Source organism: Eptatretus burgeri, chromosome 7, assembly GCF_056783735.1.
Source record: "Eptatretus burgeri isolate ZD-2024b chromosome 7, Ebu_testis_v1, whole genome shotgun sequence".
NCBI lineage: Eukaryota > Metazoa > Chordata > Myxini > Myxiniformes > Myxinidae > Eptatretus > Eptatretus burgeri.
In genome coordinates, this window is record NC_140967.1 from 80,191,522 (window position 1) to 80,214,524 (window position 23,003).

At 41.4% G+C, this 23,003-nt stretch overlaps 1 protein-coding gene across 12 annotated transcripts in view; it reads right to left on the minus strand.

Annotated features, from left to right (window-relative positions):
* DLG2 (discs large MAGUK scaffold protein 2) overlaps nucleotides 1-23,003 on the minus strand; it is a 652,065-nt gene that overhangs the window by 211,217 nt on the left and 417,845 nt on the right. For all 12 annotated transcript variants that reach the window (XR_015060299.1, XR_015060300.1, XM_085889199.1 and 9 more), the window contains 5 exons: nucleotides 19,320-19,444; nucleotides 18,282-18,451; nucleotides 17,149-17,285; nucleotides 13,859-14,003; nucleotides 563-713 (listed from right to left, as the gene is read on the minus strand). Coding sequence is in view for 10 of the 12 variants with exons in the window: in XM_085889199.1 (XP_085745325.1) it covers nucleotides 563-713; nucleotides 13,859-14,003; nucleotides 17,149-17,285; nucleotides 18,282-18,451; nucleotides 19,320-19,444 (728 nt within the window). In the remaining 2 variants the exon portion in view is untranslated. The remainder of the gene's footprint in view (nucleotides 1-562; nucleotides 714-13,858; nucleotides 14,004-17,148; nucleotides 17,286-18,281; nucleotides 18,452-19,319; nucleotides 19,445-23,003) is intronic.

The following is a 23,003-nucleotide window of genomic DNA, read 5'->3' on the forward strand; positions in this document are numbered from 1 at the left end:
ACAGAAATCAACGTGAAAATGTTCTTCAAAACGAGGCATTTCCCATTCAACAATGGAGGAAAATGATGAAGAAGGTGGAATATCTTTTTTTTACCTGTACCCGATCTTGGGTTGAAGGCATTTAAGCCTGGACTCATCAATTAACTCAGTGATATGGATTCGGATACACAAGAGGCTGCTTGCAAAGCACTCTTGGGGTGTTTCCTCATTTATGAATCACAACGAACCGTTGGAGGGAAAAATACGGATGTGCAGTAACTTCATTGCAAAGGGACTTTGTGCCCACCCTGTAGGCAAGATGGCCGGTGTTATGTCCCGGAGCGTAGAAAACATGCTCTGAGATGCAGTGACCCCAAATAAGAAGACAGGTTCAAACCTATGGAGAACTGAACCTGGCACCAGATCAACATAAGACAGGATAGCTCAATGGCAAAGAAGCTATAACAACTGAAATACTTCCGCTGAAGGTTCACAAGCTATGGAAATGAAAGCCAAAAAAGGTAAATGTTAAAAAAACAGAAATGATGAAAAGATTCTGATAAGAGTTAAATAAATATGTTACCTGCTATAATCATCATCCATGAGCGGGTGTTTAGACATAGATATGGGTGAGTAGCGTGCAGGTGATGATGGTGACATGGGGCTCTTGTAATCGGGGCTGCCCAAGAAACCAGGTGTTGTTCCAACGTGGTTATCCATAGATTGGGAGTACGCTGCCACAGCACACACACAACCACTTCCTTTTCATTTGCTCATGCTACTGTGCATGACACTGAACAACAGGGCTATACAGAATATACTATCATTTAACTGAAGTTATAGCCCGGCCACATTTTCAAAACACTGAACTCATTTTGCGTACCTATAAGATAATATTTTATGACAACAATGTTGATAAACTGCTTAAGTGCCACAGGTTCCACAGCCACAAGTTATTTTGTTTCAATATTTTTAAAATTAATTATTCTATTTCCATGTGGAAAGTGCTTTTTTCTGCACGATTCCCTGTATTCTTGTCGGATACTTCATAGTGCAGTCCAAACGCAATAATAAAATTCTCACTTATTGGTCTCACTATCTGCTTGTCACAGTCATGTGATTTCATCATTCATTTCGCCCCTGAGAGAAGGTTAGTAGAACCGGTAACAGGTGGCTTGAGTTTCCGTCCGATGATGAAGGCCACTTGGGGGTTGTAACATCACACTCGTGCCTTGTCTATGTGTGAGGCTAAATAAATTGGTTGTCACTGCTTTTTTGTGAATGGTGCAAGGAAAGGGTATTAAAGGTGAAAGGGGCACGTGGTGTCACACTTGAAAATCCAATGCATCATATTGCAGAATAGTCCCTCGCCCATCCGCCAGGCAGGCTGTGACACGTCGAGAAAATAAGCAGCAAGTCATCTACCTGGAACATGTACTTTGTGCATGAAAGACCCACAGTCTCACTTTTGTTTTCCTCTAAAATGACTGCCTGTAAATTGCCCAATTTATATCATTGCTCAATCTTTGCGAGATATGTGGTCGTCGGAGCTCCTGAGCCTTCCTAGCAGTTGTAACCGATCTTGGAAAGATTATGTTTCCAAGTTGGCCTCAAAGGATGGCTACTGCTTTGGCATTCACTACAGCACAAAGTTCTTCTCTGTAATTTTTAACATATAGCAGTATAAAGGGGCCTTGATCCAACCAACAACAACAAAAACAACAATTTTACAACCATTTTCCACTTTCCTTTAGGCATTTCGTTGAATGATGGCATTCCTCCAGATGGAGCTATCCATTGCATCAGTTTCATGGAAACCCAAATATTCGATATCTATCTTTCTTCACATTTTCAATCCATGTCTTTTTTAAGATGTCCTCTCGGCTTTTTTTCTCTTACCATGAGCTTTATTGCTTTCTTCACACCTTCATCTTCTGACCTCCACTGCACATGTCCATACCAAACAAGTCCTCTCTTCCTCAATAGTATCGATTTTAATCTCTTCCTGATCTCCGAGCTTGGTATTCTTTCTTTAAAGATCATCCATTTATCCATCGTGTCATTCTCATCTCTATACTTTCAATTATTACCTTCGCAAACTTTGTTGCGAAGGTTATGTTTTGATCGCTGTGTATTTATTTATTCATTTGTGAATATGTGTGTTTGTTTGTTTGTTTGTTATTCGCATAACTCCAAAAGTATTGAACTGAATCGCAGCAAATTTGGTGGGATGATTGGTTATTATCCGAGGACCATTTGATTAGATTTTGGGAGCGATCGGGTCAAAGGTCAAGGTCATGAAAAGGTCAAAATCGTCTTTTTACCATAGCGCGGTCAATTTGTATCCAATTTGCATGCAACTAATGGAAAAATGTTCAGAATTAAATGCCCCATCTTGTGATATGTGACATGACACAATGACGTAATAACCCTTATTAGCGGTTGGGAGTCAAAGGTCAGGGGGGGGTCACGACATTGCAAAATGTGCGGTTTTAGTCATAACACGGTCAATTCTTATCCGATTTGCATGAAACCAACACCAAAATGTTGACTGTTCTGTTCCCCACACTCTAATACCAATTGCAAAATTAAGAATACAAAGGTTAAGGTCGGGGTCATGAAAAGGTCAAAATCGTCATTTTGCCATAGTGTGGTCGATTTTTATCCAATTTGCATGCAACCAATGCCAAAATGTTGTGAATTCAATGCCCAATCTTGTGATATACGATATGACAGAGGAAATTTAATGCTTTTAAGCCATCATAACATATATGAGATGGCAGATTGTGGTATGGGATTAAATACCCTCACAATCAACGGTTTCTTGGGGGGGGGGGCAAAATGAAGCGTTGGTGAAGGTATGCGCTCTACTGAGTGCCCGTTCTAGTTTTAAATCTTCGATGATCCATAGTGCCCCTGTCTCGCTTCCATACATCAACACCAATCTCATATGGGCTTTATCAATTTTAACTTTTTAAGACAATTGAATGTTTATGTGCTTCATGATACCACCTAGTTGTCTCTACTTATTACCTCCACCACCTAAGGTGGATGGAGGTTATGTTTTCACCCCTATCTGTTGGGTGGTCGCCAGACTACCCTTATTCTCAGGTTTTCCGTCTGTCTGTTTGTCTGTTGGGTGGTCGCTAGAGTACCCTTATTTTCACTTTTTCTGTTTGTATGTATGTAATGGACAGCTCTGGAGGCCAGAGGAGTCAACCGATTTTAATGAAACTTGACTGGTAGGTTCATACCAGGATCTAGTTGTATGATTTTGAGCACCGTTGCTATGGACGCCACCGTTGCCTAGCAACGGGACTTTGAAAGTTTTGAAAAATCCCCAAAAATCTTTTTTTCGAAAATCAAAAATCGGCTTCTGCGCTTTTATGCGCACTATAATCACACTCTTTGTCAAAATTTTTTAGCCCGATCCGTCAAAAACTGTATGACTAGTATGCAATTATATTACTATATGCTTTCACCCCCAATGTTCGCGTTGGGATTCCCTGAAGGCGCTGTCACACCTTGACGATTTAGCCAGCGTATGTCGACGCATGAAAAATTTGTCTAAAACGCTGGCACACGTCGAATACGTTATGGGCAAGTTTTGTATACGTTAAGAGCACGCTGAAGCACGCTGGTATACGTTGTAGTATGATGGAAAACGTCGTAGTACGCTGGCATACATCGTAGTACGCCGAGCTCGTCGACAAATTTGAACATGCTGAAAATTTTTCGACATATGCCAGCGTATGACTCACACGTTCCGCATATGCTGGCCATAAGTTGTAGGCACGTTATGCGATCGTTGACACACGTCGACACACGTAACTTGTAAGTTACTCATAAGTCGAAATACGTCGAGGTAATGTTTAGCCCAGTGGTTCTCAACCTTTTGGAGCCACGACCCCCCCTCCGCAAAAAAAAGAAGAGGGCTCTTCTTCCTCTTCACAGAAGAGGGGGAGGGGCGTCTCCATTGTGTTGGGATCGCTCCCTAACTATTAAATTAAATCACAGCGCATCTAATTGATTTCCAGTGCGGTTATGATTTAAATCATTGAGTGGCAGGCTATTAATTATATTATATTATAACCGCACTAGAAATCGAAGTGGCAACATCACCGTCATGCCGAAGAAAAAAAAAAGAAGAAAAAAAAACACATGGAGTCTGGAACACTGATGGGTTCCTCCTGTGAACCCCATTATTATATACCAATTCCCCTAAACGCTGCCAATACGCCATTATACGGTAGGTGTAAGTTAGAAACACGTTCAGTAAGTTCTGTGGTCATCCGGAAGACGTCAATCAAATACGTCTACATATGTCAATGTGCGTTGGAGATACATTGCACATAGGTTCAAAACACATTACTCATAGGTTAGAAATAAGTTTCGGGTATGCTAAACATTACATCAACGTGTTTCGACTTATGAGTAACTTACAAGTAACGTGTGTCGACGTGTGTCAACGATCGTGTAACGTGCCTACAACTTATGGCCAGCGTATGCGGAACGAGTGTCATATGCTGGCATACGTCGAAAAATTTTCAACATGCTGAAAATTTGTCCACGTGCTTGGCGTACTATGACGTATGCCAGCGTGCTTCAGCGTGCTCTTAATGTATACAAAATTTACCCATAAAGTATTCGACGTGTGCCAGCGTTTTAGACAAATTTTTCATACGTCGGCATACGCTGGCTAAAACGTCAAGGTGTGACAGTTCGATGTCTAGTGCGTTTATGATTTGAATCGTCGAGCGGCAGCCTTTTAATAGGCTACGCCACGTGATCGTCGGCAATACGCTGCCGCGCTATGCATACGTTGGACTATCGTTGGGCATACGTTGTGAACACCGACAACACGCTAAGCATTCGTTGGTATAAGTTATCTATAAGTATTCGAAACGTTCTGTGTACGTTACTAATACGTTATGCATACATCCAACTCATTATGAATATGCCAAAAATAAAAAAAAAAACATCAATAGTTCAGCGTACGCCAGTGTTTTACATACATTTTGATACCTTGCCATACGCTGGCTAAAACGTCAAGGTGTGACAGGGTCTTAACGTAGGGTTAAGGAATCGAACACAAATGATGAATGGACAGTTGCTCGTCATGTTCCTATATGGAACAACGAACGGCAAAAATGCCATCTGATGTGTTCTCTTATCTACATATTTCAAATTTGCCTTAGTCTAGCAACCACCCATGTCACCTACCGGCTTGTCTGTATGTTTGTCTGTTTGTGAACAGGATATATCAAAGTTGTGGATGGATTCAGACGAAATTTAGTGGAGCGCTTGGTTATATGACACGGACGAAATGATTAGACTTTGGTGATGCTACAGATCTGGATACTCGAATTTTTTCATGATTTTTTTTTAACATTGAGAGATAGCACCAAAAACGACATGTAGCAGGGTATCTCAAAAAGTTGTTGACGGATTTGGACGAAACTTGGTGGGCAGGTTGGGTATGTAACAAGTAAGAATTGATTCGGTTTTGGTGAAGATCTTAATCTGGATCCGGATCCGAGAATTTTTAAAGTGATTCTTCGTCTTTGAGTGATAGGGCTAAAACGATATATAGCAGGATACCTCAAAAAATTATGGACAGAACTTGGTGGACGGGTTGGTTATGTAACAAGAACAAGGCGATAAAATTTTAGTTCAGGTCCGAATCCAGATCCTGCCTCTCAGTGAGATACAAAACATAAACTAATCAGCCTGGCAGAGGTATGCACTCTGACGAGTGCCCTTTATTCTTCTTTATTCACGTACTTACTATCCTCATCCCTGTTCAAGGCTGACTTTATTCTTAATCTAATGGCTAATTCTGCTCCTCCTGATGCCTCTATCATGTCTCCAAGGTAACAGACACTTTTGACCTTTTCTAAATTGAATTCTGAGCTCAGGAGCATTTTGGTTTGTTCTTCATCTTTCTCTTGAAATGATTGATCCTCACATCATTTACATGTAAAAATCCCAGCATTTGTTTAAAAATAATTCCTGTGATACCACTTCACCTCTTGTGAAACCATCTATAGCACTGCCTACATTCAAATGAATTACACCCAACATCTTTTCCACATATTGAACAAGGCTATTGTCCACTTTCTTTCCCTTCTTCGTCTTTACCACTCTCCATAACCTTTGTTTCATTAATTCTGCTTCTCTTTCTCTTTATAATAGTCAAATCAATATCTGGAAAATACCCCCTCAACCCCCAAAAAATTGCTACAAAAGGTTTCTCAACCGATTCTGGTAGGTTTTACTGCACTTTATAACATACTAAAAGTTTACCAAAGTATGACCCCCGGAAAAGTGTTTTTTTCAAGATGGCGTCCAAGATGGCTGCCGAAACCTTTTAATGATCATAACTCTGTAACTATCAACTCAAATTTGATGATCTTGGTGTCTATCCCTAGGTTTTTGGGGACAAAGAACACATTGAGATCATAAAAAATGATGTTGGCCTACAATGTAACATCAAAATCCAAAATGGCGTCAAAAATGAACACATTGTAACCATTTTTATATCATATATATATATATATGCATATATATCACATTTTTATATCTGTTCCAGCGTTTCCTTGTGGTGTCAAGGTCAGGATATCTTTCCCTTGAAGATGTTTTGACGTATAAACTAAGCCCCTACCCTCCAGCCCTCTTTGAGGTCAGGAACATTCTTCGAAAAGCAGACAAACCTCATCTTGCTCAGGCAATTCGAGACCATTCTGCGGACTTATCAAGTGAGGCTGTGATGAACTATATTCCTAAAACAGATTGTGACGTGCTCGATGGTGGCTCTTTGCTCCATCGTTTATCGTGGAAGAAAGGCGACTCATGTAATGCAATAGCTGAGTCGTATGCAGACTTCACCGTGAGACATTACGGACTAGCGACAGTGGTGTTCGATGGTTATGGTGAAGGTCCCTCCATAAAAGCCAACACACATCAGAGACGAGGACAAAACCTGCACCCTATTGTTAGTTTCACTGCAGAAACAGAGTTTTCAGGCAAAAAAGTGAACTTTTTGTCTCGTGACAAAAACAAGGCAGACATGATTGCTCTCATCAGCACAGCACTAACTTAAAGGGGATGCTATGTCATTCAGTCACCAGGGGATGCCGACGTTGATATCGTTAAGGCAACTGTTGAACAATCCCGTCATTGCACCACAACGTTGGTCGGTGAGGATACAGATTTGCTGATCTTGCTCCTTCATTACTCGAGAACAGACAATGAGATCATCTACTTCTGTTCTAACGCAAACATGCAGTCAAAAGAACACAAAGTGTATAACATTAACCTGTTGAAAGACACTTTAGGAGACGATGTGTGCAATAAGTTGCTCTTTGTACATGCCGACACAGGCTGTGATTCAACTTAAGGATTTTTGGCATCGCAAAAAAGTCAGCCTTCCGAAAATTAGTGAAATCTGATCCTGTCATGAAGTCCTGTGCTAGTGCATTCATCCTTCAAAACAAATCTCAAGAGGACATATCAGATCTTGGAAAAGACCTGATGGTTGATCTCTTTGGTGGCAAGTCTAATGATACGCTATCATAACTGCGCCATATCATTTTCACCAAGAAAGTGGAAACTGCTCAAGCATTTGTCACTCCTGAACGGCTTCCACCAACATCACCTGCAACAAGATTCCATAGCCAACGTGTGTACTTTCGAATTATGGTATGGATGGGGATGGCAAATGAAATGAACCCAACTGAATGGGGATGGAAACAGGAAAATGATCAGCTAATTCCAATTATGACCCAAAACAATGCTGCGCCTCACGAACTCTTGAAAATTATCCATTGCAACTGTTCGAGGGGGTGCAAATCCTCTCGATGCAGCTGCAGACGCTATGGACTCCCCTGCACTGCTGCATGTGGCCCTTGCCAAACTGAAAACTGTGACAATCCAAACAACACTCAAGAGGTCGATACTGAGGAGGAGGATGACACTCAAAACTGAACGCTCTGAAACTTATTCTATGGACAAAGGTTGGATTTTTGTGTTACATAACAGGCCAACATCATTTTTTATGATCTTAATGTGTTCTTTGCCCCCAAAAATCTAGGGATAGACACCAAGATCATCAAATTTGAGGTGATAATTACAGAGTTATGATCATTAAAAGGTTTCGGCAGCCATCTTGGACGCCATCTTGAAAAAAACACTTTTCCGGGGGTCATACTTTAGTAAACTTTTAGTATGTTATAAAGTGCACTAAAACCTACCAGAATCGGTTGAGAAACCTTTTGTAGCAATTTTTTTGGGGGTTAAACTGTATATTGACCTGACTATAAGGGATGAGGTCCAATGGTACCAATTTTCTGCCCTGCTTCAGTCAACTCTATCCACTCTCCAACCACCTGCACCATGTTGATATCCCTCCTCATAAAATCTTCCCATCTCAACAATGGTCTACCTCTTTTCCTCCGACTTTGCTCCTTCAATCTATCCACTCTATTTGGCATTCTCTCTTTCCCTATCTTCCCATGTGACCAGTCCACTTCAGCTGGCTTCTTACCAATCTACCTGTGAAGCTTATTTTCACCCCAATATCCTCCCTCAGTTCATCCATCCTCCCTCTATCCACCTTCTTCACTTGCACTATCTTCCTGACTCAGTTGTGCTCGCAGACCTGCAGCTTCTGTTGTTGTCTCCCTGCCAGTGCCGTCTCCAGACCATAAATGTAGGCTGGCATTACACAAGACACTATAAATATCCCTTTAAATTTCCTTGATATTTTTCTGTCTGCCATTAATCCATCCACCATTCTCCATGCATTCACACCCACCTGGATCCTCCCCTCTGCACATCTGCTTCCAACCTATCATCCCTGGTCACTGTCCCCCCCCCTCCCCCCGATACTCAAATCTATTTCCCTGTCTGATCTGCTTTCCCTCTAACCTGATATTAATATCTTTTTTTCTGCTGCCTGACTCACATCACCTCAATCTTCTCCATACTCATATTCAGCTCATGCTTCCCAAATGTCTCCGTTCACTCATCCAGAACCTCTTGCATCTCATGCTTATCCCCACTGCAACAGCCAGATCGTCTGCACACACCACCCTCCACAGAATACCTTTCATTTTACCTTCCTCATTACCACCTCCATCACCTTGATAAGCATGAGTGGGCTGAGAGAGCTTTCCTGCCTCAAACCAATGTTCAAACTGAACTCCTCAGGCATCCCAGGACCAACTAAGACTCTTCCCTTCATTCCCTTGTACATCCTTTTCACCAACCTAACTTCTGCTTCTGACACTCCCATCCATCTCAGTGTCACCATCACCATCTTTCTTGGGACAGTATCATAGGCCTTCTCCAGGTCCACAAGTCCCAATATCATTTCACCTTGCCCCTCCAACCTCTTCTCCACCAGCTGTCTCAGCATGAACATCCCATCCATCATCCCCAACCCTTTCTAAACATCTGCTGTTCTTCTCCGATCTCCATCTCCACACTTCCTTATCCTCACGTCCAGAATCCTCTCCAGTACCTTCATCTCATGACTGATGAGAATAATGAATGTGTACATCCCCAGATCTTGAACACTGCCCTTCGTCTTCCACATTGGCACAGTTAGTCTTGTCCTCCAATCATATGGAATCACACCATCTCTCAGACACACATTAAATAGTCTCTTTGTCTCACTGAGCCAGACTTCTTCCATTGCAATAAGCATCTCTGTACACACCTTGTCAATGCCTGACGCTCTTCTCCTCTTCATCCTCTTTAATGCCGTCACAACCTCCTACTCTGTGATCTCCACAAATTCCACTTTCCCTTCTACATAACATGAAAGCTCCAGCTCACCGTTGCTTGGTACCAGCTTCAAGAGCTCCTTGAAATAACCTACCCATACCTTCTACAATGCCCCTCTCATTGTCACTAGCCTCCTGTCACCATCGTTAATCAACGCCCCCCTCCCCCTTTCATGTGCTAATTATCCTCATTCCTGTTATGAGCCATTTTATAGATCATCTTCCCACGATCATCTTCCAACTTGTCGTACAGCTCTGATCTCCATCATTCCTCACCTTATCCACAGCTCTCCTTGCTGCTTTCTTACTTTGCACATACAGCATACAGGTGCAGTAACCCAGCATCCATTTGAGCCCCTCTCTCCTTGATCTCTATCCTATTCCAAACCTCCTCCTTGCCAACTACCTTCACAACATCTTCCGTCCCCCATACCTAGTTTCCATCCCTAGAACAGAGACAATGCACCCTTTCCTGATGTCCTTCTACACAAAACTTCTGCAATTCTCCTAAATCCCTCTCTCTACCCCCTTCGGGTTCTTCGCTGAGTTCCTCGTACCTGTCCCACATCCTCTCCTTATACTCTTTGGTGGCATTGTCCCTGCACTTCTCCAACTTTATCATCTTCCTATCCCAGCTCTTAACTTCTCTCATTTTCTTCAAATATACAACAAACACTGCAGGCTTGTGCTGGATGGTGACATGCTCTCCTGCCACTGCCTTACAGTTCTTAATTCTCCACAACTGTTGCTTCCTTACTTCCACAAATCCAACTTCGTTCTATGCCGTCTACTCCTCAAAGTGATTTTGCGGCAGTCCTGCTTTTGAAAGAACTAGAAGGAGTACCCGGCGAAAAATTAACTTTCACCCTTTAAAAATCATGCGAATAAATTATTCAAATATCAGCTGCTCTTTTCGTTTCCTTTTCTCACCTGCATTGCAAGTAGAGCAAATGGCGGTGTATAATCAGACATACTGTTTGATAGGGCGAAATATTCCTGTTCAATGAATAAAATGAAAATGTTGAAAAAAAGAAGTATTGAATATCGCAAGCGTTTTCTGAATCGAATCAACATGAGAAATGGGATTGAATGAGACTCACCATTATTACAAGTTATCTCACCTTACTCAACTATATCATACAATTTGAAACCTTACTAAACTATATCATGCTGTTTGCAGATTGGGCTTGATTAGTGGTATTCCCTATACGACAATTGTTGCAGGCAGGGATGGACGCAGGCACGCTGAGACTGAGCTGCTTTATATTATAGATTAACCCGTTTTGGCCATCCCATTCCTTGCCACCAGCTCCACCAGCTCTCGGCCCTCTCTATTCCTCATCTCCCCCATCAAATTTACCAACACATTCCTCTTCACCCAGTTTTGCTACTCCCACATGCACGTTGATGTCCACCGCAATGAACAACATAACCTTCTGCTCAACAATTCTCATCATCCTCTCCAGTGAATCCCTGAACTCTCGCTTCTCTGCCTCAGTCCTTCCCATTTGTGGCCCATATATCGACATAACACACACCATTTGTCTCTGTATTACCAACCACACCATAACTATCAGGCCCTCCCATCTTTCCTCTCTGATCACCTCTTTGCTGATCTCTTCTGAAACTATTATACCAACACCATTGCTCCTTCCATCCCCTCATGCGTGCAACAGCTTGTACCCTCCTACCAACCTCATCGCCCTGTCCTCTTTCAATCTGGTATCATGTACAGTGTACACACAACAATTCCAACCTCTTTCTCTGCAACATCTGCACCACCTCAACTCTTGTCCTTTCCAGATATTCCACATTCAAACTATCTATTTGCATTTCGCTTCTGAACAAATGCCTGCCTGGTGCCATCTTGATAAGTTTAGGACGCTCTAGCCATCAATCAGCAGCGCTGCCTGGGCTGACCAGCTGGACCGAGTATCCTATCCTGCTCTCACCTTCCTGCATGCACGCATATGCATGAGCACACAATCACGCGCGCGCGCGCGCACACACACACACACACACACACACACACACACACACACACACACACACACACACACACACACACACACACACACACACACACACACACACACACACACACACACACACACACACACACACACCTTTTCCACTCACTTTACCAACACCCTCCCCTCCCACTTGCATTTTCTCCATCCACACTCGCCTTCTCCCCCTACCCCCATCTGACTCTATCCACACTCGACCCACTCATCCCTACCTCTCCCCTCCCCCCTGCCACAACTCCTCCCTATCCTACTTCCCTCACTACCTATCCCAACCCACTCCTGCTCATTTCCCTCCCCTTTGTTTCGTCCTCTTCCTCCCCATTCTCATAAATACATTAAAGTGATACTTATTTAAAGCTCCCAAAAATATTTTTCAAAAACTTTTTCCAAAAATTAACCCTCACCACTCAGTTTGATCCACATGCTTCTTGTTTGCATAAATACGCACATCGGCTCCCTCGTGCAATCCTCGACTCCATCGAGATCTTTCACCACTCTCCAGCTTTTTCATCATGCCCTGAGGATCGTTATCTCCTTGCTCCACAAGGCACTTGGCCAGCTCAACACATCCACGATGTCAATAACTTTCATGCCAAACCGATTGAAGTATGACGTCAACAACACAACAAGTCCAGACACAACAAAGCCCTCAATGTCGCAGCCTCAATGAAAAAAACACAAGAGCCTCAGGTTCACAATGTGCCAGAGGACAAAAATAGTGTGGCGATCATGCCGGAAAAAAATCATGATCTTTAAAAGTCCTGGGGAGTGAAAAATTCGAGTGGACCTCAGGTCATTGCCTTGGCTAGTGAGTCGTGGGAAATGGATCACCGATCGTTGAAGTAGTATCATAATAATTGGATTTCTGGAGGCATGAGAGGCCGGTAAGATAATCATCGATGATGGGCAAGACCACACAAGATCTTGCACTCAGTGCATTAATTGCCATCCCATTGAACTGCACAAGATTTAGCAATTGCCATTGATTCGTTGAACTTCAGAACCAATTGCTTTGAAGCCTTTAGTCTCTGGGACACACGCCCACCCTCTTCCTTGTTTAATTAATATCGACATGTCAACTTTTCTTCTCTCTTGCACTTTTCCATTTTTGAAATACCTTTCCTTCTTTTTCACTTTCTTAATCCAAAGTATTATGGAATCTAGCTATCCTTCTTTACATCATTGCTGATGTTTTCAGTCTCGTGATGAAGGCCACATCTTCCCCTCTTGAGGCAGTGCCATACAGCCCCCCCTCTCCCCCTCAAGATCATTGGAATCTCACAATAGGAAGCTGAGTCTCTGGGTATGCTTCTTATTCACCGTGCAGGTTTGTGGCTTTGCAGCTTTTACTGACTCAATTCTAGTCTTGCTCCTCTTGCTATTTCACCACACTGACCAATCCCTACTGCTTTTGATGACGTGTGTTATACCAAAAACTTTCTTTGTTACTCTTCCCAATTTAAATTCAATGCTCACCTTCATTATTTCACCCTCCCCCACCCCTCCACCCTGAAATGCCACTCCTGTTTTTTACCTGTCTTTCTGAGTCTGTTGTCCCAAATTCTTCCCATGAGGACTTAAAGCTCGTTGGTCACCCCAACTTCATGGTATATCTCATTTCTTCCTCTCAGCTTTAAGTATTACACCTGCTGAGACCCGTTCCCACCTTTCAATTGTGCATTGTTTTCATACAGTATTTCCTTTTCCCCATTTTGTGTGTTAATTCGTTGCCTGCTCTTGTTCAGCTATTCCATGAGCCTCGATACCTGTGTAAAAATAAAGATAGCATTACAAAGGTAATATGTCCATTTGTTGATGTGAAGAGCCCAAGTTATTACCATGACTACCTGCCTGATCAATCTAATTTTAATTTTAATTTTTAATAGATGCCACTCTATACTGCTTCAGAATTCTTGGAAATAGTCAGAGCCTCTCTTGAACACTGTTTGTTTGCAGTAAAGCTGATTATACATCAGATGAAAATATTTAAGACCACATCATAATGATTGATATCTCCAAAATAAAACTAGTATGCCAAGTAAACCTGGTGCGAGCACTTACAGCTGGCGACATCGGGTGGTCCATAAGTGTCATTCATGTAGAGTGCTGATGGCTTTGCGACCTTGAGATAAACAATGTCGCCTGTATTTTTAAGGGCCATGACTGCCTCCTCATGAGTAACCTCCTCCAGACTCATGTGGTTTACCTGAGAATGCAAGCAAGAGTATCACAAGTTCAACAAATGAATGATAAGGTCCTTTTTTTTGTAAACCTTTTCAAGGCTCATGTGAGAGCTAACACACAACGCACATCAAGGGGGGCATGAGACAAGAGGGGAGGGAGTGGGAAGGAAAAAACATTGGGGAACAGAGACATTAGGAGATCTGTGGAAGGGAGAGGGATGGGACGGGGAACATGGGGAGCAATTATTATTCAGTATGCAATCACTTTTCCTTTGCACACTTCTACTTGATGCCATACGAACAAGTCACAATCCCTCACAACCAACACGTCACCAACAGAGCCTACGATGGAACACAAAAAGGCTGTATGCATTACAAAAAAAAACAAAGGGCTGAAAGTACTTGCTGCCATTCAGTCCAAACTGCATTTTGGAGTTGGGAGGAGCATGATAAAAACAAAGGTCATAAAACATCTTCCTAAACAATGTCTGTGTAAAGTAAAACCTTTAAAAAAAATCCAAAAACTTATTTTAAAAATCAATAAGATATTTTTGAAGAAAGATCTTTCTTTTGAAGAAAATAAAGGGAAGAGGAAATATCAAATGTTATAAAAGCGGTTAATTGGATTAACCACTGATCAGGTCCTGATGATGCTTTCAGTCCCGACACTACCAAAGTCCTGACGATGCCGACGATGTTACCGTAATTATTATTGTTGGAGTGAAATTTTGTTTTTCTTTACAGGAGTGAGGATCATCGAAGAGCAAAGTAGATCCGGCAGCGGAGCAAACACCAAGGGAATAAATGAACAGGAAAAGAGGACTGGTAGGAGGGGAGAAGCACTGAAACTAGCAAGTAAGATGGTTCGGTTAAGGAAAGGTTAATGGGGATAATAAAAACCATTAGTCAGAATTGGGGATGACAAGAGATGGCAGTGCACTGCTGGCTTGAAGTGCTGGAGGGAAGAGTGAGACAGACCAGCCTCTGGAAGGTGTGTTGTGTACGGTCAGCCTGGATTGTGGAAGTTTAAACAGGAGGGGGTTACTGGAAGAACACATACATTCTGAGGTTGCTTGAGAGGGTCAGAGGACTGCAAGAGCAGAGGGAGCAATATTGGAGAATAGAATGTGGAAAACAGAGACCACTGACCGACATGCGATGTGAAAGCAACAGACCTTGTGCTTTGGCCTCCTCATGGGAGATTCCATTACTTTAGTGAACTTTAGATTCAACAGAATCCAGGAGGGACGTCTGATGCTGATTTGCCAGCCCATAGCATAGAGCAGTATTCCATTGAGGTACGGACAAAGGCCTCATAGACTGAGTACCTAATTTTCCGAGGAAAGACTTGGATCAACGCAGGATGCCCAATTTGTGGCGGGCTTTGAAGGCCAACTTTGCTATGTGGTCAGCCCAGGAAATGTCATGGCTGATGATGAGGGCTCGAAGTTCATGAGACTGAACCTCTTCCAGTGGATGACCAAGGAAATTGATAGACCATTGGGTTCATTTGACCATCCTTCTGAAACGATGTGGTGAGATTAATGATGAAGCGAGATTTAAATTTCCAGGTGCAAGTAAATTATTACCAATGGACAACACTGCAAAAGATTATTCGAAAAGGAATAAAAAGAGGAGCAAATGAAAGTATGGAATGGGGGTGGTGGAAGAGTATGGTTAGGATGAACCTGAAGTGGTTCTATAAGGAGGAGGAAGTGGTTGTAAAGGCAGCAGCAGGGATGTTTCACAAAAAGGCAATATACAGGGTGTTTATAGAGTCCCTCTGCAACTTAATAACTTTGGGTGTAAACATGATAGAAGCAAACTATAAATGGCATACGATGCCATCATTCATGACGATTTGTTAATGTTGTTGATGTTATTGTTAAATCCACAATTACTCTGGATTTCTTGATGAGTTGACATTTTCTGATCAGGCAACATTCCACATCAGTGGCAAAGTCAACCACCACAATTTTCACATTTTGGAGACAGAAAAATCTCAGTAAGCCTGGAAACAAGAAAGACTCACCGAAAATCCGTGTCCGGTGTGATCCCAGGAAGTAAAGCATCAATGGTTCTTTCTTTTTGGAAAAGCAACCGCAATGATGAACGTTACTTTGCAATGTTGCAGAATTTAGTTATCCCTGAACTTCGATGATTTAATCTTTCAGATCACACCTTACAGTAAGATAAGGTTCCCTGACTAATGCTTCAACTGTGCGACAGTTGTTGAATGACGTCTTCCCAGACAAGTGGATCAGAAGACATGGACTAATTGCTTGGCCACTTCATTCACCTAACCTGTCCCCAATATTTATGCCCAATAACCCAATATTCACGACCAATATTTATGGAGCTATGTTAAAGTTTTTGTTTGCTCATGAAAACCACATTAATTTGGATGAACTTATTGTTAGTATCAGATATGCAATTGATTAATTGGAGATTAAATGCAATTGATTAATTGGAAATACAAAGCTGCAGAAGGTTATCAACAAAATTGGAAATTTGGATTGAATGATGTATTACGAAAGAAAGCAGTTATGTTGAGGTCTATAAATTTGAATTGTATTCTGTAAAAACTTTATGAATTGTGCTTTGATATGCTATTTACACCTTTCTTCTCTCACGTGTCCATCCATAGTTAGTTACGTTTAAAGTTGCACATTGACTGTATGAAAAACAGTGGGGCAGAGGGGATAGGGAGTCAAAATCTTCAGCAAACTAGCTTTGTTAAAAATGAGGCAATGGGGTTACGTGAAGCAATAAAGTAAAACAATTAAATAATAAAAAGTTTCTAGTGAGTGAAAGAAAAAGCAAGCTTGGGTGGTCAAAAGGAATGAGGAAGAAAAATAAGGAGTAGATATTCACAAACTACAAAGCAGAGCAAAGTAAAGCTCGTCTTAGCGTTAACTTTGTATATTTATAGGTGCATCAGCTCTTTGTCTCTTACATTTTATAGTGTCCATGACAGTGCAGTGAACAAACAATGGTGAATACACAAAGTATTAAAATGCAAAGGCAAGACCAGTTATGAACTGCATTCTCAGGTTTGACATTGCAATCATTCAATCCTAAATCGATATCAAAATTATTTTATCTCAAAATCCCCTTCAATTTTCAGCCGAAGTCAGTGTAAAGTTAATCATAAAAAGTTTTACGTACAGCCAAAAGACGGTCTCCGACTTGGAGTCGCATGTCCTTCTGCGCCGCACCACCATCGATGATCTTGGTAATGAAAATGCTGTTGTCCCCTGGGATGTGCTGGTTGCCCACACCGCCGGCAATGCTGAAGCCGAGGCCTGCACCAAGAGAAGGAAAAAAAAAATCAAAATCACGTATTGTCACAAATACTTTTTCCACCCTTTCCACATGTACATAACATGTTATGTTATTGGTTGCATTTTGAACATGTTTGCAAGAAATGGTTAAATGGTATTATGTTTGCTTCAAGGTGCTCTGCCTTCTTAGCTAACCTGCATTGAACCTGAAAGTAAGATTTGTCCAAGATACAGCTGATAACAATAAATGGATTTTGTCAATTAAGAATAAATGTTTGAGCACAATGACTATGCACCAATTTTTTTTTAAACTTAATAGACGAGCTTTTTGGGATGTCTGCAGAGTCAGTGTGTGTGTGTGTGTGTGTGTGTGTGTGTGTGTGTGTGTTTGTGTGTGTGTGTGTGTGTGTGTGTGTGTGTGTGTGTGTGTGTGTGTGTGTGTGTGTGTGTGTGTGTGTGTGTGTGTGTGTGTGTGTGTGTGTTGTGATGCCTCATGCAAGCCTTATTTGCTGTTAAAACTGCTTGTTGATAGATATTTAGAAAGACGGATCATACAGATAAAGATACAAACACAGATTTGCAGAGAAAAGGAACGTGAAAAGTATGGAGTGTGAAACAAGGGATATAATGTTTGAAGGAGATATAAGTATGGAGAGGGAAGGGGAGAGGGGTGTTTAAAATATGGGGTATGTGTAAAGTATTTAGGGGTGGGAGGGGTTCATCAAAATTCCATCAGACTTGCATACAAAATAAATGATTGTGAAGCAAACATCTACATTTACAGTTGGAAATAGTTATGGTCAATAAGTAAGTGTTATTGGCCACAGCTGCCATCATGGCGACATATGATTGACATTGAGCTTATGAGCGACGAACTGCGCAACCTATTCAGTATTGAACGAGTTTGAAAACTCACAATAACATTATACTGAAACAACAACATGAGAGGAAGGATTATATTCAACAGTAGCCCAGAGTCAGCACTTTCCCTAATTCCAAGGTTCCTTGAATGAATACCTTTGGGTCCTTTTACTAGCTTTATCTCTTCGACAGGCTCACGGGGAAGACGACGTCTGCGGACATGCAGGCGTACGATAGAACCCGCTTCCTTGAGTGCCTCCACTGCTCGACTGTGGCTCACATCAGCCACGTCTGCATCATTCACCCTCAAAATACAGTCATTTACCCTGTGCAAGAAAGGGAGTTGGAGGAGAGGTAGGTGGCGATAAGGAGTCAGGAAGAGGGCTTGTAGGTGGAGTGAAATGAAGCATTGTCCATGATGAATCGATATTCAAGCCATCTATAGTTCCAATGTTCCCATGAGAAAAAGTTCATGATATCCAATGCTTGGCCATATTTACAAAGTTAACAAAGTATATTCTATGTGGTAGTTCAAAAAACAATCTAAATATGCCAATTCATATTACAAAGTACAGTAGTTCAAAAGTTGACAGAAACTTTTTATTCTCGAAAAATGGTGTGCAGCCATTTCTGGACATATGCTTTGACGTCTTGCTCACTCATAAATTTCACGTCACCCAGACATTCTTCAAGTAGTCCAAAGAGATGAAAATCACAAGTGGATGACAAGTCTCGCATGTATTGGGGGATGATTTAGTACTTACCAACCCATCTCCACTTGAGAAGTACTGGTTGCTTTTGACATGAGAGGATGAGCATAACCATCAAATACACTAAGGCCGTGAGACAACATACATGGTCATCGTAGGTGGCTTGCTTGTCTTTATACTTTGTGTGACGGTTTTCTAACATTTAAAAACTTGCACATGGATTAAACTGTTAATAGCTCAGATGATAGTTGAGATGGCAGAGCATTGGACTGGTTCCCCAGACTGGTATGGTTCATCAGACGACCTGGGTTTGATTCCTGGTCTGGGTGTGCAATTTCCCCACATATACATATGTTTATTTGCCTGTTCATTAAAATTGCATTATTATTATTATTGTACATTATTGATATTTCTAACCTTAAAAAGGTTTAAAATTAAATTTTACAAAAAATATCCCCAAAGCAACACAGCTTATAAGTCATACCTAAGCCGTCCATCCTGTGCTGCAGCTCCTCCAGGGATGATTTTGGTGATGTATATGCTTGGATCATCCCCAATGTGTGGGTTATCTGTCCCACCAGCAATGCTGAAGCCTAAACCTGAATTACCCTGCCGAAGAACAAACCACCATTCAGATCAACACCATGAACTGAGCAATGTGAGTTGCTTACACTGTAGAGTCATTATGTTTATGATTTATCAGTGTATGGCTCGTGATGGTTGAATGGCTGCAATCACAGGGGTTGCTCAAATCCCCTCGCGACACTTGGTTGAGTGCTCTGCTTCGTTGGAGTTTCTCATGCTCATCGTTTGGACAGAATACCAAAAATACACAGGAGGGAGGGATGCGAGGAGGGGGTGAGAGAGAGCAAGGGAGAGAGGGAGAGAGAGAGAGAGAGAGAGAGAGAGAGAGAGAGAGAGAGAGAGAGAGAGAGAGAGAGAGAGAGAAAGAGAGAGAGAGAGAGAGAGAGAGAGAGAGAGAGAGAGAGAGAGAGAGAGAGAGAGAGAGAGAGAGAGAGAGAGAGAGAGAGAGAGATAATGAAAAAAAGAAGAGAGAAAGGTGAGGGGTGGAGGTGGGGTTAGTAAAGAGAATGATGTGATGCTTAATGACCGAACACACACATGAAAAAAAAACTCATGTCAGAACAGCTGTACACACAACGACTCAACAGAGTTTGTAATGTAATCCGCTGACACGTCTGCAAAAATTTGATATCCCAGTTCCAGAAAATTTGTGGGAACATGAACCAAAAGTAATCACTGAAAACATGAAAGTACCAACTGCTCACGCACGAACTAATGATCCAATCAAGTGTGAACATTGAAAACAAAATGTTGCGACCAGATGTCATACTTAGGTACAAAAAAAGAGAAGAAGGCATTGCTGATTGAGGTATTAATAGCAGTGATTTTGGACGAAATGATGCAGAAGTCAAGAAAATGACCAAACATCAAGACCTCAAGAATGAAGTGAGAAGTTCCTGGAAGCTGAAGAATGCCAAAGTTGTACCAGTGATATCTGAATCTACAGGAATGATGACAAAGAACCTCACATAGATATTAAATACAGGGGCAATACCCCTGGGCACTCACCTGGTAGTGGCTGGATAGGATAACCAGGCAACCACTGGTCGGCATGGACGACCCACAAAATATATAATGGAGAAGAAAGTAAACACCTATGGATGATTTTTCATCACATCCAGTGATGCTGCTCCACATCATCTTTCTTTGTTAGCGTCTGTTTTAAGCTTGAAAACACATTATTTACCATATATACCTGAGCGCTGACCTTTGACAAATATTCTGATGAAAAAAAACCAACAAATTCAATCCCTATCCATCCTGACTATAAGACACAACAAGGTCAACAATTGGTTAACATCAAAAACATGGTGTGTCCCAACAAATAATCACATTCCCGATTTACTAATTGCCATTACACAGGGTTCCTCACTACTGAATTATAAATACCAGAAGCACATGCTCCCTATTGGAGCGGCCAGGGGGGTTATTTTATGATCCTTATTTAAACGTGTAATTCAAAACACCTCACTGCATTGGAAAACGTGGGGACAGCAATACTGCACTGTGAAGGGTGGGGACTTGTAATACCCTCTCCCACCTTGAGCGGCGCTACGCAATACACATTTACATAGAGAATTTGCACCCCCCCCACCCCGGTATCCCCCACCCCAAGACTACCGGCAAAGATTAAAACACTCCTATACGTAAATTGGGGTCATGCTGATCCTATGTAGCAAGTCTGGATGTAATGAGCCCAGAACTGTCGGAGGAGTAGCGTGACAAACAAACAAACACACAAACAAAACGCACACTGTTCTGAAACAAAAATGACCGAAATAAAGCTATCTCACACTCTCACAGAAATCATCAGTTCTCATTTGCTAATTATATTTAGCTCCAGCAGAATTACAAGGTCTTAAATTCTCGGTGCGGAATTAGCACATAATGATAAGTATATATTTTACATCTTGGAATTCAAGTTAGCATTTATCATTTTAGCACCAATGCCCACACAAATGCACAGGAATATCAAAAGCATTTTATCACGTTTGGACCTGGAAAAACAGCGTTCTGGCAATTGCGGTATTGAAGTATTTGAGTGAGGAACACAAGACAACTGACTCAAGAAGTTGGTTGTACAGATGTAAGAAAAGGAAGATGTAGAAATGGAAGTGAGCACAAAGCTTACAACAAAATTCTCGTCTCTGACAAGATAAAAAAATTGAGTTTATCAAGTAAATGTTGATATAAGTTTGCTTATTCCCTGGGAAATGAGATACAGCTAACGTATGGAGTGTTAGCCCCTCATCAGAGCAAAATTATTGTGATCCCATCAGATCACAGTTTACTCAGTATGTCAAAATCTAGACCTATTTTGCTGTGACAAAATGCTTTTGCTCGAATGAAAGTCAGCCGCATGTCAGTTCCCTTGGCGTGATGGTGGTAAACCTAATCATCGAGTTTTAGTTGATAAAATCTATTGGAAACAAAGCTTGGACTTGGGAAAGAAATTCGCGGTGTGAGAATTATCGGGGAAAAGTAGGGGTTATTCAATGAAAGAAGGAAACTATATTTAAAACACAAGCCCAAGTTCCTGTATTAAACACAATCAAGTGATTTTAATACAACTGAACCGCCCTCCCCTCATCCCCCCACCCAATAATTTGAACTCTGGTAAAGGCATAGGTGTTTCTGGAAGAACGCATGCAACTTGGAAGGGATGAGGATGTGTGTAGGGAATAAAGGACAGGAGAAACAAAAGATACCATAAAAGACTGAGGCTTCTAACATGTCTGCGATGATTGAGAACAAGCCTGAGGATTGACCACCTACCGAGAGATAACAAACTCAGACAGTCTCAAAATCCACAGCCTATTGTTGGGCAATTAAAATTCTGATAACTCGTCAAGGACAAGACCCTGAATACCACTAATGGAAACCTTTTTTAATGTATACTAGATGACCCGTGAGCCCTTTGGGTTCCTGTTGACAGCGGTTTGTAAAAAAATGATTTCAAAAGCAAACAAACAAACAAAAAAGATAGCTCCAGCGAACTATACCGCTGAGGTTGTTTGCATTGATCAAATACTCCCGAAGAGTACCTCACTGAATCGGGAATTGATTTTTTTATAATTTTTTTTCGTTGCCCAATTTGAACGAAACTTGATATTGTGCGTCAATGTGAAAAAAAAGGAGAAAAAAAAGGAGAAAAGAAAGTAGAAGAAATTATTGTGCATAATCTTCTAAACACAATTTTATTTATAAATGAACACGGAAGTATTAGATCAAAATGGTGATGTTTATTTTATGCTTAAAAATAAATCGTTCTTTGTCTATACTAAATCTTTGACATTTTAAAATAAATCATTTCAAGAAAAAAAACAAAAGATAGCTCCAGCAAATTATACTGCTGAGGTTGTTTGCAATGATAAAATTCTCCCGAAGAGTACTTGACTGAATCGGGAATTGATTTTTAAATAATTTTTTCGTTGCCCGATTTCAACGAAACTTCATACTGCACACCGCAGGAGAATGGTGAGTAATGTGGGCGTAAAAATTTTGAGCTATCGTGTACCGTTTTGGCTGTATTTCGGGAACATACATACATACAAGATGAGAGTTTTAGTAATATATAGATGTC